Source organism: Notamacropus eugenii, chromosome 2, assembly GCF_028372415.1.
Source record: "Notamacropus eugenii isolate mMacEug1 chromosome 2, mMacEug1.pri_v2, whole genome shotgun sequence".
Taxonomy (NCBI): domain Eukaryota; kingdom Metazoa; phylum Chordata; class Mammalia; order Diprotodontia; family Macropodidae; genus Notamacropus; species Notamacropus eugenii.
Genome location: NC_092873.1, coordinates 20,495,702 through 20,509,604, shown reverse-complemented (window position 1 = coordinate 20,509,604; position 13,903 = coordinate 20,495,702). Strand labels below are relative to the sequence as shown.

At 47.6% G+C, this 13,903-nt stretch overlaps 1 protein-coding gene across 4 annotated transcripts in view; it reads left to right on the top strand.

Moving 5' to 3' along the window:
- KMT5B (lysine methyltransferase 5B) overlaps positions 1–13,903 on the top strand; it is a 56,941-nt gene that overhangs the window by 26,723 nt on the left and 16,315 nt on the right. For all 4 annotated transcript variants that reach the window (XM_072639363.1, XM_072639361.1, XM_072639362.1 and 1 more), the window contains exons 3-5: positions 1,442–1,585; positions 3,415–3,483; positions 13,430–13,595. In XM_072639363.1, the coding sequence (XP_072495464.1) occupies positions 1,442–1,585; positions 3,415–3,483; positions 13,430–13,595 (379 nt within the window). The remainder of the gene's footprint in view (positions 1–1,441; positions 1,586–3,414; positions 3,484–13,429; positions 13,596–13,903) is intronic.

The window sequence follows — 13,903 nt, the reverse complement described above, 5'->3', positions numbered from 1 at the left end:
CGGGGCACCTTGAACTGGCCTTGGAGCCAGGAAGACTGGAGTCTGGTCAGGTCACTTCCTTGCTCAGGGCTCTCTTCAAGACTCAGCTGCAGAGCAGGTGCCAGCCTTCCCCAGGGGGCGGGGGGAAGGACTTCCCTATACTCTGTGACTCAGGATGAACACAGAACTGTAGATAAGATGGTCCCAAGGTTGTTCCAAGGGCCCGGGAGGGCCAGCAATTGCCGAACTTCTCAAATGTGGCTTGAGATCAAGTGCTTTCAGGCCTGAGCCCCAGTCTTTCCTATTTTAAGCAGATACCACGCTGATTCGGTGCTGGTCTCACTCAGTCTAGCCCTCAGGGTGTATGGTCCAAGCCTGTTCAAGTTCTGTAGACTATTAACACCAAACTCTCCTAGGGTCAGGATAGGAGGGATCAAGAATTAGCCTGGTATTCCCTGAACCCTGGAGACTAGACAGAGCCGAAGGCTTGCTAGGGCCTCCTCCTTCCTCCGGAACAAAACATCCATCAAACACCCCAAACTTAAGACTTGTCAGACTTGCTCATGGGTCAGAGCAGGACTGTGGGAGCAGGGAGAAGGAACAAGGTGGAAAGAGCCCTGAATGACAAAGGCAGAGACAGAGCCACCTTTCCTTGTGTCATGACACACGGGCCTGTGATGAAGAAGGTGTAGACAGCCATCGCTGTGGCTTCTCCTGCTTCTTCCATTCCTAAAAACCAGGTCACAACCAGCAGCGTCCCACCTTTCACCCTGGGGCCCTTGACTTTTGGGCCTTGGCTTCTATTCTTTGCTATGTCCACACCTGTTCTTCCAAACTAGCATTCAGTCCATTCTCTCATTTCCTTCCAGACCCTGAAATTCCTGGGAATGAGCAATCAGACAGTCCTCATACCCCTTACTACCTGTGGGGGGAACTTTAGGCAAGGGTGCTCGATGGCCCTTTGTGCCCTCACCTGTCAGGTGGCAGTGAGTACTCACCTCCAGTAAAGGCCAGGGGCTAGGCCACCTTTCCTCCTGAGGCCCTTGTTAGAGCCAAGATCCAGACCCTGCCTCTACTTGCTGAAAGCTCTTTATGCCCCGCCCCCCAACCACCTATTACCTCTTATTTATTTTCCCCCATGGCCTCCTTTATTACCATATTAAAGCTGTGGGATTGTCCTCCCAGGTTCCCACCTGTGCAGTGAGGGAGCAGAAGTCCCCTGGGTCACCTAACCAGGCCCCGTGGTTGGGAGGTGGCGTGTTCCTCAGGCAACAGCAAACCCAAATGCCATTGCCCAGGCCTTGAAGGAGGCTGGGCCCCAGATAACCACAAGGGCTGTCTGTCTGACTGCTCACTCTTTGATTGGGACAAGGAATTGCTGATTTGGTTCATTGGAAAACTCAGGAGATGAACGCAGCAGCCTGCAGTGAGTGACCCCTGTGCTTCTTGCTTTCCCAGGTAGCGGTGCTTCGGGGTTCGAAGGGCAGAGTCGCTATGTCCCTTCTTCTGGGATGTCTGCCAAGGAGCTGTGTGAAAATGACGATCTAGCCACCAGTCTGGTGCTCGACCCCTACCTAGGCTTTCAGACTCACAAAATGAACACTAGGTAATTTTCTTGTCTTTATCCTGAAGGGGAACAAGGAAAGTGTTGATTTTCAGAAACTAGAAGGTAAACCTGAAGCTTTCTTTATATCAGTGAGGAACTTGGAGGAAGGGGAGTCGGAGCTGGTGGAGCTCCAGGATTGCGCTCCCCCCACCCCCAGCCCTGCTTCTAGCCCCAAGAAAGGTCAGCACACTGGTTCTTGTGTGGGGTGGGAGCCTTTGCCACTCCCTGGGGGACCTGGACAGGGACTAAGGGGGAAAGCAGAGGTGGACTTGCTCCTCATTTAGCCGTGGCTGATGCTGATGGCCTTTTAATGAGGATCCCACTACAGAAGTCACTGGGTATGCTTGAGAGCTTTCTTCCAAGAGGTTCCATGAGAATGGGGTTTTCCTTTGTTGTTGTGCTTGTCCTTTGTTCTTAAAGATGATGACATGACTTGTAGTTGACTTTGATCTGAGTGAGGGAGGGCTGTGCAAGGCCACCAACCTCACTGTCTTCTCCTGCGCTATCTGGGCCCAGTGGCCTGGCTTTCATCAGGACAACTGGAGATGGCCCAGTGGGTTTTTCCTTGAGGCCAACAGTGGCAAGGTGATTTGGGCCTGTAGCTTAGCCTATCCACTGGTGCTGGTGGGGTGGGCTGCTCAGTGTCCATGCCCTGTGTCAGGTGAATGCTTCTAAAGACTGTGCAATGGGAGACACAGCAGGAGATCGAGGGGAAATGGCAAGTGTGCCAAGTGCAAGTTGAGCATAGAACAACATTCGTTGATGATGCTCTTGGCAAGGAAGACAGCCACAATGGGGGAAGGATAATGAATTTGAGGTTAGGTCTGTTGGATTGAGTGGGGCAGACTTAGCTATGTCCAGCAGAACATCTTCATCTAGTCATTGTCCATACTAAGTCTAGGGCCTGGGAATGGAGGTCATAATCTGCATTGGGAGAGTGAGAAGGAGGAGACATCTCTGAGGGCCACGAGCCCCCTCCAGGAGGGTGTGCATCCCAGTCTTTCACAGAAGCCAGTGTCCAGGGCTGGGCTCACGAGTGTACCTGGTTGGGCATTTTGGTGAGATGACCCAGACATACCAATCAGTGGCCAGCCACCTAGACCTGATCTCCCTTTAGTAAGGAATCCAGAACTATTGGAAAGGGTCAGGGCAGAGTGATGTGGAATGGAGAGGGCACTGACCTTGGAGGCAGGATTGGAACCTGGGTCACTCTCTAATATTTGTTGTTTGACCTTGGGCAAATCATTAGTGACCTCTCTGCCTTGTTGTGCCTTGTTGTCTCTAAGATGGGGGGCCCCTTCAGCTCTGCATCACTTATGTCTGACATAGGATATCATCTGAGATGGCTTGTTTGGGCCCATGGGAGTGAAGAGACTAACCCAGACCCTGCTTAATTCTAGGCTTCCAGTAAAGACACAGAATCTTTAATTGTCCAAGTTAATTGGAAAAGATGGGCTCAGGGCTTGGATTCTGTTGGAATTAGGCTATGAGGCCCCCAGCAGGTTGGGGTGGGCAGCTCCCTTGGGGCAGAGTTGGGCCCCAATGGCTTCTCTTGCACCATTTCTAGGAAGGGTGGTGCAGATCCCTCCGCTTCCCTGCCCACCTGGATGTATTCCCCTAGACTTTTTTAGTGGCTGAGTGGTCAGATGTTGGGAATGGCTCTTGTCATTAGTTTGAAACTAAGTTGAGGGAAGGGGTGCAGAAGTGTTATAGTGTAAGGCCTGTTTCTGGCCCTCTGCCCAGGTCTTCTACCACCCTGGGCTTGTTAGGGCCTTCTCACCACTAACCCCAGTCTCTCACAGTTGCTGTTTGTTTTTGCATCTCTCTAGCGCCTTTCCTTGGAGGAGTTCCAGGCATTTTACCAAATCTGACAGTTGCCCTCACACCCACCCGGTGAGGTAGGTAGAACATGATGCCCTCCCCTGAGATAATGATGCACCCCACCCCTTCTTCTGAACAGATCCAGTAAGTCCTGGCTAGGTGGCATTTCTAAGAGAGCCGGATGGGGGCCTCAGCGGATTGTGGACCTCAGCCAGGTACGTTTGGGGGCCTCTTCTTTTCAGGTCTGGAGATGAAGAGTTCAATCTCATGGGAATCTGGCCCAACGCCTGGTGAGCCCCTCTGTTGGTGGCCTCCCTTTGGACAGCCTCTCTCTAAATGTTCTGTCCTCTCTGAGCCCCCCCCATTGCTCTCTTCTCTCCCCATTGCCTTTGGCCACTTCCAGCACCTCCCACTGTCTTGTGCCAGTATAGAGAGAGCTTTAGCAGCAGAGGGCCTCCCAGCCCTCTTGATCAGATGGCAAGAGACCATTTCTGGTGAGGGACATACGTATGTGTGCGTGCGTGCCCATGTTGAAAAACAGCTTTGTGAATGGATGGCCCCTCTTTAGTTGCTGGTCATACCAGACACCAGTCCTGGAAAGCCAAAGCAGTCTACTTGGTTGTGAAACAATAGCTTCCCCACCCCCATTTAAAGGAGGGGGGGGACTTGGAGGTGTTAGACTCTGCTTTGTCCCCTCCCCCCCTCCTCTTCACCAGTACTTCAATATCTTGCGATGGAGCATCCTTCTCCCATCCTGCTTTCACTCTCTGGTTAATCCTGTTGTCCGTCTGACATCCTTGCCAACTGTGAGAAGAGCTTCAGTTTTGGTGGCCTGGTTCTTTATTAAGTTTAGCTAAGGCCTTGGCCTTGAGACATAGTTTGTAGGGGACTGTGGTGAAGCCACTTAGAGTTCAGGTCTGCCGTTTGTGTCAAAACTTAAGTCTGACTGTCAGGTAGTCTCGGGACACCACCAGCACTCCACAGGTCCCTGATTTGATTTGGGTTGATGGTCTTTTGACAGGACCAGCCTACTAAAGAATATTCTTGAGCATTTTCATGGCATGGCGTAGTATGTGATCAGGATGGTCATCTCTGGATTGGTCAGGCCAAGTTGGTCAGAAATGGAAATTATTTTGGCAGTTTGTTATCTGGGTTTGGCGATAGACCTTCCAGCTTAAGTATTGAGTGAAATCATGTAGAGGCCCTGAAACTGTTGACTTTACTATGAAGATCTTCACCATAGGCACCATCCTATACCTCAGCTCTGAATCTTATCACTTTACTTTCTGAGGGACCTTCTTCCATGGCCTCTCAGTTCTTCCCTACTGGCTCCTCCCTCATGCTCTGACACTGTCCAAGCTGCATCTGGCTTGCTTGAAGAGCAAAACTTTGGCTTTTATGGCCCTTCATGGTTAAAGTTCTTCATTGGCCTGTGCTCTGGTTCTTTACCATTGTTGAGCCCTCAGCATGTGCAGGTGCTGGGTCGGACACAGGAATATGTGTGGCAGCCATTGAAGGCATGGGCAAGGAGAGTGGTACCTGGCTCGTCACCAGGAGAACAATACAGATAAAGTCAGAGTGGTCCAAGAGAAACCAGTCACTCCTGTCTGTTCTTCTGGATGTTGTGATTACCTTGTCTTTCTCTAACTCTTCTATCACATTTTAAGTGTTGTGCAGCTGGTGAAATGTGAAATAACTGGGGAAACAAAGGTTTAAGCTTCTGATCATACTGATGTATTAAGTCATGCATACCAATTGCATAACAAATCAGGACCAGGCTTCCTCTGCTTGACATTGGACCCCCAGTACAGGGGAAGACAACTTCTTATGCATTAAAGGAAAATTGACAGCATATAAACAGGATATAAGATTAGGTACTGGAGGAAAGATTAGAGACGTTCTGAGTTGGGAGGGGGATGAATAAGTTTCACAAGTTGGGAGTGTGGAGAACAAGCTGTTAGACTTTTGCATATGTGAAATGGGATGGCACTCAGTTCCCACAATTGGCAAGCAGGTAGAATTTCAGGAAAATGAAACTCAGGTCATGAAATGGAGTCAGCTTTACAGGACAGAGTTGGGATGGTTCACACAATTCCTACAGTTCTTTAAATTCCTCACTTTGATTCATGGTGGAGAAGCCAGTCCACTCCCATCATGGATCACTTACCTATAGGCCAAATTTATAAGGTTGTTTAATATGCTCATGCACATTGTCAACACTGTCAAGAAGGATCATCCTCTTGCACAGCTTACATAGCTTAGTACAATAGCTAACAGAGGCTAAGAATAATAGGGATAATATGCAAATATACAAATAGGGATAATATTACAAATCTTGTCAGATAGACTCTCTAGGTAAACCAAGTCAGGCTACAGATCAAACTATGTAGAGGGCTCACAGTGGACTAATTTTGAGAGGGGAGATTTACGTGTCACTAGGGTAACCAAGATAATTCTGCAAACAAACACCATAAAACAAAAAGCCAACGCAATACATTAAGCAACATCCGGTCTCCTTGTATCTTAGTAAATCCTTCCCAATGTCCATTTCATTTTGTCTTGAGTCCCAGATGTCCCATGTATTGTGTAGTCCTTGGAAATACCTTCTCTTGAACATTCTGAAATAGGCCTTATTCTCAGGGAACCTCTGAAGGGGACTTTGCTCCTCCGGTTCCCAGACACAGAAATTCCTAGGTAACTAGGTGGCACAATAGATAGAGTCCTGGGCTTGGAGTCAGCAAGAGTGCAGACTGCCTGAGACACTTATTAGCTGTGTGACCCTGGGTAAGTCACTTTACCCTGTTTGCCTCCGTTTCCTCATCTGTAAAATGAGCTGGAGAAGGAAATGACAAACCACTCCAGTATCTCTGCCAAGGAAACCCCAAATGGGGCCATGGAGAGTTGGACACAACTGAAATGACTGAACAACAGCCTACTACATTTGGTTTTCCAGTAACAAGTTCATGTAGTGAAAAGCAGTTCAAACTTTGTGGAGCTAATCTTATTAGCAGAGCTATAAGAACATTAAATTAGGAACCCATAACTCACCTGAGACTTTAGAGAATTTCAGTTTTTATATATCATCTGCTATTTTAAAATTTACCTAAGCCCTGTACTTGATATAAGAATTTTTAAGAAAAATTCATGTGAGTATAACTTATGAAATGAACCTTTCTGTTTTTAAAATTATCAGATATTTTAGAATGAGAAAATAATTTTACTCCTTTTGCCATTATGCAAAATCCTTGATATAGTTTTGAGAGCTTGTTATTAAAATGTACTCAAAGCCTGAATTTTGTTAGAAACATTGGGAAGCCAATCATACATATATGTATGTAACCTAGAAAACAGACTAATCTTGTTGCTTTCTCAAGATTTGCTATCCCATTTAGTTAGAAAACTTTACATTATCATTTGATTGCAAATACAGATTAAAATTGCACGATTTTTCATATTGGCATTCTATTATAGATGTTCTAGTTCCCATCTTTTAATTAATAGATTTATTACCATGCTTACAAAACTTCTACTACCCACCCACTCTGACTATGGAAATTTACTATGAAAGGAAAAGGAAAGATGTAGTTACAACAGTGTGAAGAGCCATCCCCTCGAGGCCACAGACTGACCTGACATACATCATTACAGGGGAAAAACTCCCTTAACTCTGGCAGATTCCAGGCACAAGTCATTTCTGATAGCCAGTCATTTAGTAAAGCTCCACATTATTCACAGGGTATCAAAAGCCGGCTCAGGATTAACGAGGTAGGGAAATTTCCTGTTAAGAAAGTAAATAGGACCATTGGGAAACTGAGTCAAGAGGATGCTATGTCGAACCACATCAAGGTCATCCCCTCAGTCTCCTCAACGTTAGACTGCTGTACATGGCATTTTCTCCTTGACAGGTAGAGTATTGCTTAATAACAGTGCCAGCAACCAAAACTAAAATCATACTCAAAACCATATTATGGTCCCAAGAGTTTTTACCTCAAATAGCAAAATTTCACTAACCAAGACTTAGGGCTTGAATGTGATTAGTTTTCTCATGTTTCCTTAACATTTAGATGTCATTTATGTGTTGCTTATAAATTAAAATTTACTGCATTCTGGTCTTTCAGACAGAAAAAATACCTGAAAGTTAACTCATTGGTTTTTTGAAATTACATCTTTAAGCCACCCTATACAGTTTCATAATTTTTATAAGTGGTAGCCAAAAGTTTTCATATGAAATTCATTCTTTATTATAGTAAATGAACAGGTCTCCCCCCCAGTGGGAGTGGGAGGGAGGATCCTATTTTTTCTCAGTTTTAGGTTCTTAAGCTTCAATAATTTAGATTTTACAACATGTGGTCAGTAGAACTAATCAACTTTTATCATCCTGTCTGAATACAGACTCTCAAGGGACCTCACACATAAGAATCTTGAAAGGTCTGTGCAACTTTTCCCCCAAACAGGCAGTTATTACCTATTTCAAAACAAAATATACTACATTTAATATCTGACTCTTTGTGACCCTGTTTAGAGTTTTCTTGGCAAAGATCCTAGAGTGATTGAACATCTTCCTCTCCAGCCCCTTTTACAAATAAGGAAACTGAGGAACATAGGATTAAGTGATTTGCCTGAGGTCACACATCAGTGGTCAGATGTAAACTTAGGTCTTTCTCACTCTGGGCCTGATGCTCTATCCACTGAGCTTTCAAATGCCTATTTTTAAAAATCACGTTCTTTTAACAGCTCAATTTGTAATCTAAGAGCATCTAGATTTTTTAAAACAAAGTTGTTTTTCTAACAGGATTTCTAGTACAATGATTTCTCAGATTTCACAATATGAGAATTTAGTGATAACATACTTATATAATAATAAATAATAATGACATACATAAAATCATGTTATAGAAGAGGAGACAAACCTTATTACCAGTCAGATGACATCAGTTCGGCCTAATACATTTCCGAATTATCTTACATAAATCCCAGTAGAGAGTAATTCATCATGAGGCAACCACATTTAATTTAAAAAAAAAGTAATTGCTCTGTACCAGACCATTTCAGATGGTAGAGGGTCATCACATTATACAGTCATTTTGGATGCCCTGGCTCCTTCTCTCCAGCCCCATGTCTGAGCCCAGACTCCTAGATGAATTTATCCCCCAGGGTCTCTTAGTCAGCATGCCCTGATCCTTGCCCCTCCAAGATGGAGGCCTCTGCTCTTTGGGAGCACAGGCACCCCCAGATGGGGCTCTCTAAGCCTTGGTTTCCTCATCTGTGCAATGGGGGGTAAGAGTCAACATTGTCTCAAGTCCCTTCTAACTCTCAATCCATAATTCACTGGCCCATGTCATCATATGGCCAAGTCAGTCAACACATACTTATAGTTTGTACTTGTGATACAACATTGGTTTTTATTGATAGGTTGGGATGCAGTATGGTGTCTACTGCCTGGGAATCAGGAGATAAAGTTTCCAGCCCCAACTCTGCCATTCCCAATCATCCCTTTGGGCCTCAGTTTCCTTTTCTACTAAAATGAGGGTAGACCTAAATAATAGGGTCAGAGGCTCCTAGAGTTTGGGCTGAATGGGCCTGCAGAGGCTCCCTGGCCCCACTGTCCCATTTGACAGAACCTGAGGTCCATAGACACGTGTCCCCGAAGTGGGCATCTGAGGTGCAGTTGGATTCTAGGTCCTCTGGCTTCCACTTGTGTCTCTACTGGAAGGTGAGCCAAGCTTCTGAGGCCCTCCAGCAACTGTTGCCCATTCCACGAACCTCTCTGTCACTCCCCTTTGTGTCCTCACCCCCCTGATTCCCCTGCCTAGAATGTCCTCCTTTGTCTTGGCCTGTCTAAGTGAAACACTCTCTTCCCAGCTCATCGTGGCCATCTCTTGTTAAATTCACATACTTTCATTATCCTTACATTTTAATTTGGACCTTGACTGGCATTGGTGGGGGTGCTTGGTCCATGCCTGCCAGAGGAGGCCAGCCTCCTAATCTTCAGATGGGGAGTGGACTCCTGCCATCGCTCTCGTTGTTCCACACGTCATTTTCTGTAACCCTGTAGACCCTACAAGCCAACTTCCTCCTCCACAGCTCGCAGGAGCCTCCTCCGTGGCCTCCTGCCTCAAGGCTCTCCCCAGTCCCATCCATCTCAGGTGGTAGGACCAACTCTGTCTTTGCACTCTTGCATCAGCTCTGCAGGCTCCAGAATCATCCTCCCTTTTAAAGTTCAGATTTGTGTTTTATGAGATCCATAGTTACTATGCATGTAGTATGCAATATGCCATCTATGATACATGTAGTACATGCATAGAATGTATACACAGTATGTTTATAAGTAAGTATGTATTTATATATGCATACAAATATGCAAAATGCGCATGTGCACGGTGCGCCCTCAGAGACTTTTTATTGTACAGAAACATCTGGCAACTGCTGGTTCCAACCCTTTGGGCCTTTTGAGTGACAGATAATAACAGTGCACATTTGTATAGTACCTACTATGTGCCAGGTGCTGTGCTGAGGGCTTTAGGGTCAGGATCCTGTTTGATCCTCACCACCATCCTGGGAGGGAAGCATCATTATTGTCCCCATTTTACAGATGAGGAACTGAGGCAAACAGGGGATCTGAGTCAGGACTTGAATTCAGGTCTTTCTGGCTCCAGGTCTGCTGTGGAGCACCTTTGGTGGGAGCCTGCCTGTGCCTTTCCCAAACCTTATTCCAGGATGCTTTTTTAAATGTGTGTACATTATAGAGATAAGAAAGGAGACATTTGGCTTGGGAGTTAGTTATTTTCTTGGTCATCTTTTGGGAGTTAAAATAAGGTCTAAAATTTTTTCCAGACTACCAGTTTTATCCCTTCTTTCAGGTAGTCAGTGCAACAGACATTGATTAACTCCCTGCTATGTGCAGGATACTACACAGAGACAAAAGGAGCTTATACTCTCCTGGACTGCCCTGCAACGTGGCCCCTCATAGCATCAAGAAGGCATCCCCTGGGGCAGAGTCCTGTCTGGAGCCAGCTGTTCTTGGGGGTGTAGAAGGACAGTGGGAGGCAGCATCTGATGCGCACCAGCCTCTGGTTCTGGAATGACCATCATGTCAGGCACCATTCAAGCATGCTCCCTGTGGTTGTTGCTGGTTTGACCACATCTGGCGACTCTCAGGTTCTCTCTTCTGGGAAAGCGTGTGTGGTGCCCAGAGGTGACTCTTTTCCATGCTCAGGCCACCCTTCTGCCCATTCTCCTGGTTGCCACCCTTTTGACTCCAGTCTCCCCCATGTCTTGGGCCCCTTCCTTCCCCACTAGCTGCAGGTGTGCCCAGGGAGATGCTGTGGTCCCTTCCAGTGCCTTGGCAGCCACATTCCTAGGGGAAGCTACCTGCCCTCATGGCCTCCACTTCCTCTCCCCTCAGTCATTTCTCAGAGGTGCAGAGCAGCTCCAACCCGAGCTTGGCTGTAGCTTCTTTCTGTAGCATTACTAGTGAGCTCTTAAAAATCTGCTGCATTCTGTCTTGACATCACCTGTATTTCCCCCTGCATGCTTCTCCTAATGGCTCCCAGAGAGCCTCTTTTAGAGTAAAGAAGCATATAAGCCCCCGCTGCATGCCATCATCACATCATCCGATCCTTTCTGCCACTCTGGGAGGGTAGATGCTCTTCCCAGCTCCACCGAGACAAACAAAGGTCACACAGCTAGTAAGTGTCTGAGGCCAGGTTTGAACTCAGGTCTTCCTGACTCCAGGCCTGGTGCTTTGTCCCTTCTGTCACTAGTTGACTCTGAAGAAGAGGGGGAAACTAACACAAACCAAGAAACATAAGTAAATTCTGAAGTTGTAAGTTCTTTGCACAGCCCCAACCCCCTGCTTCCTCCTCTGCAGAGCTGGGGGCCTTTATAGCTGAGCTCAGTGGCCTCTTCTCCTCCTCATCCCTCATGCCTGCCCCCTTGACTCGAGGTCCCCTGGAGCCTCCCTTGGGCCACATTCTCATTGCCATGCAGGTGACTCTCCCCAGGTGGCTGCTGGGCAGCTGTGCCCGATGTGCCTCCCCCGCCTGCTCTGGCCTGGATTTCTGTCATTCTTCTAGTCTCCCTCACCCCCACCAGCTGTCCCTTTGGCTCCCACACCTTGTCGTGCCCACTTTCTGCTTCTGCTGTCAGCTCCCTGCCACGGTGGCCTTCTGATTGGCCTCCTTCTCAGGTCTCTGCCCACTTCCTTCCATCTTTGTGTTGCCCTCCAGGCTCCAACACAAACCCTTTCCAGCCTCGTTGTCCCTCTCCAGGTTGATTATAGATGGTTTCCCTTGAGGCTCTTTAGTGCTGCCAGACTGGCTTTCTTACCATTGGTCATATCATCTCTCCACACCTTGGTGCATGGACAATGCCTCTAGGAGTCCTGAGTTTATTTGTATGTGCAGATTTTGTCTTTCCTGAGAGAATATAAGCTTCCTGAGGACAAAGGCTACTTCCTTTTGTCTATGAGGTGAGAGTCATTTCAGCCCCAGAGGTTGGTGTTTAATCAGGCCCAACATTATTGGACCTGGTGTCGTCCATGAGCAACCAGTGATGGAGAAGAGCTGTACTGTGGTCTTGGGCTGGAGGGGACCCCACTCCGAGCTCGTTATGGTCCCATGTGTTTTCAGGATATCCAGTAGAATGTTGATCTCCTGGCAGAGAGGAGTCGTTGATCTGGTAGCTCTAGCTCTTGCTTTGGAGTCATGTTTTTGCAGACCTCTTTGGGCCTCCTTGGGCTGCACCATCTTTGCCTTGAAGACACTGGATGTGAAGAGTCTCTCCTCATGTGGTTTGTCTTCTCTTCCTCTTCAGAGCTTGACTTGGGAGCTGCAGTCATTTTCCTGCTCATTTGTTTGCTTTTTCCTTTTGGGGCAAAGGAGGCAGATACGTTCCCTGAGTGCTTCCTGCCCTGTGGAGTGACCAGCTGTGCTGTGATCTTCGATTTCTTGTTGGTTTTGGAAGTGCATTGAAACCGCCCCCTCCTTCCCTTCCTCGCTTCTCCGAGGAGAGCCTTTGAGCCCGCCCTCTGTTCAGCCGCAGTTTCCTTTTTCCCTTTGGTTTGATTTACGTTATGATTGCTGTGTTTCAGGTATCACAGTGTTGATGTCTTGTGAGCTCTGACAGGACACCCCCTCCTCGCCCAGATATTTTTAGCACTTGGGCTGCAGAGATGGGAGAGTATCCGTGCTCGGCTTCCTGGGTCGCAGGACCAAAGACCTCCCCCGACCTTGATCATTCCCCTGTGGTGGAGCATCCCTGCCTTTGGCAGTACAGGTGCTCCCGCACCCCAAGAGGGGAGGCTCCTGCATGAAGCTGACACCCGTCCAGGTCAGGATGAGCCTGTCCAGACTCTTTGCAGGCTGCCCTGGTTTGGCCACCAGAGGGCAGGCTCCTCCCTCTTCTAACCTGGCCCTTTCATAGACTTTAAGGACTCAGGGGGCCCCAATGCCGCTCTGCCTCTGCCCACAGAGCACCACCAATAGTGAGTGAGGATTTCTCATCATGGGAGCTCTGTTTCTTTGGAGGCCACATCCCAGCTCTGTGACTTTCCAGGTCAGCCAGGCTTCCTCGGGCATGGTTCACCCTGTGGTGGGCATAGTGAGGGCAGTGCTAGCCAGCTCCTTGCCAGCTGGGGTTTATTTCCCCTGACGCTTTAGCATTGTCTTGGGAATGTGAAGTCATGTATAATCGGTGTCATATTTCTTGCCTTCTGAAGGGGTTGGGGAGGAACAGGAGGGAGAGAATTTGGAGCTCACAAATTTTTAAAAAGTGAATTTTTAAAGTACTTTACATGTGGTTGTAATGTTTAATGAAGTAAATTAAAGAAATTTAGTGAAAAAAAATAAAGAAGATGCTGTGACAAGGAACAGCCGTGCAAGTCTTCAGGGAAAAAATTGTCTTGTGGCAACATCTGCTCATTGCTCCCTGCTTGGTGACTGGGCGTCGTTGTGGGGCCTGGGCCTTGAGCCTAGTGACCAGGTGGAGCGCGAGCTCGACACCTTTCTTTGTGTTTTCTTTCAGATTTCGTCCTATTAAAGGAAGACAGGAAGAGTTGAAGGAAGTGATCGAACGCTTCAAAAAAGATGAGCACTTGGAGAAAGCCTTCAAATGCCTGACCTCGGGCGAGTGGGCTCGGCACTATTTTCTTAACAAGAATAAAACGCAAGAGCGATTGTTCAAAGAACATGTAGGTGTCTGCAGTGACAGCAAGTCTCCCTTCTGTCCAGTAGAACCAGAAGGCCCCCCAGCTCTCAGGTTTAGGGCAGCATTTCTTACCCTCACTGTGGGACAGGGGCGTCAGCCAGCCAGGAGAGCAAGAGCTTGGTCTGGGAAGGGGCTGTGTGTATTCAGGGTCACGCAGGTACTGAGTAGCAGAGCCCGGATTCAGATGCAGGACTCTCCGCTAGGACTTGTGCAGGCTCCTCAGAAGCTGGGCTGCCCACGGGCCCGTCACTTGACCTCTCTGTGGAGGTGAGGAGGGTCCATGGTTCCCTG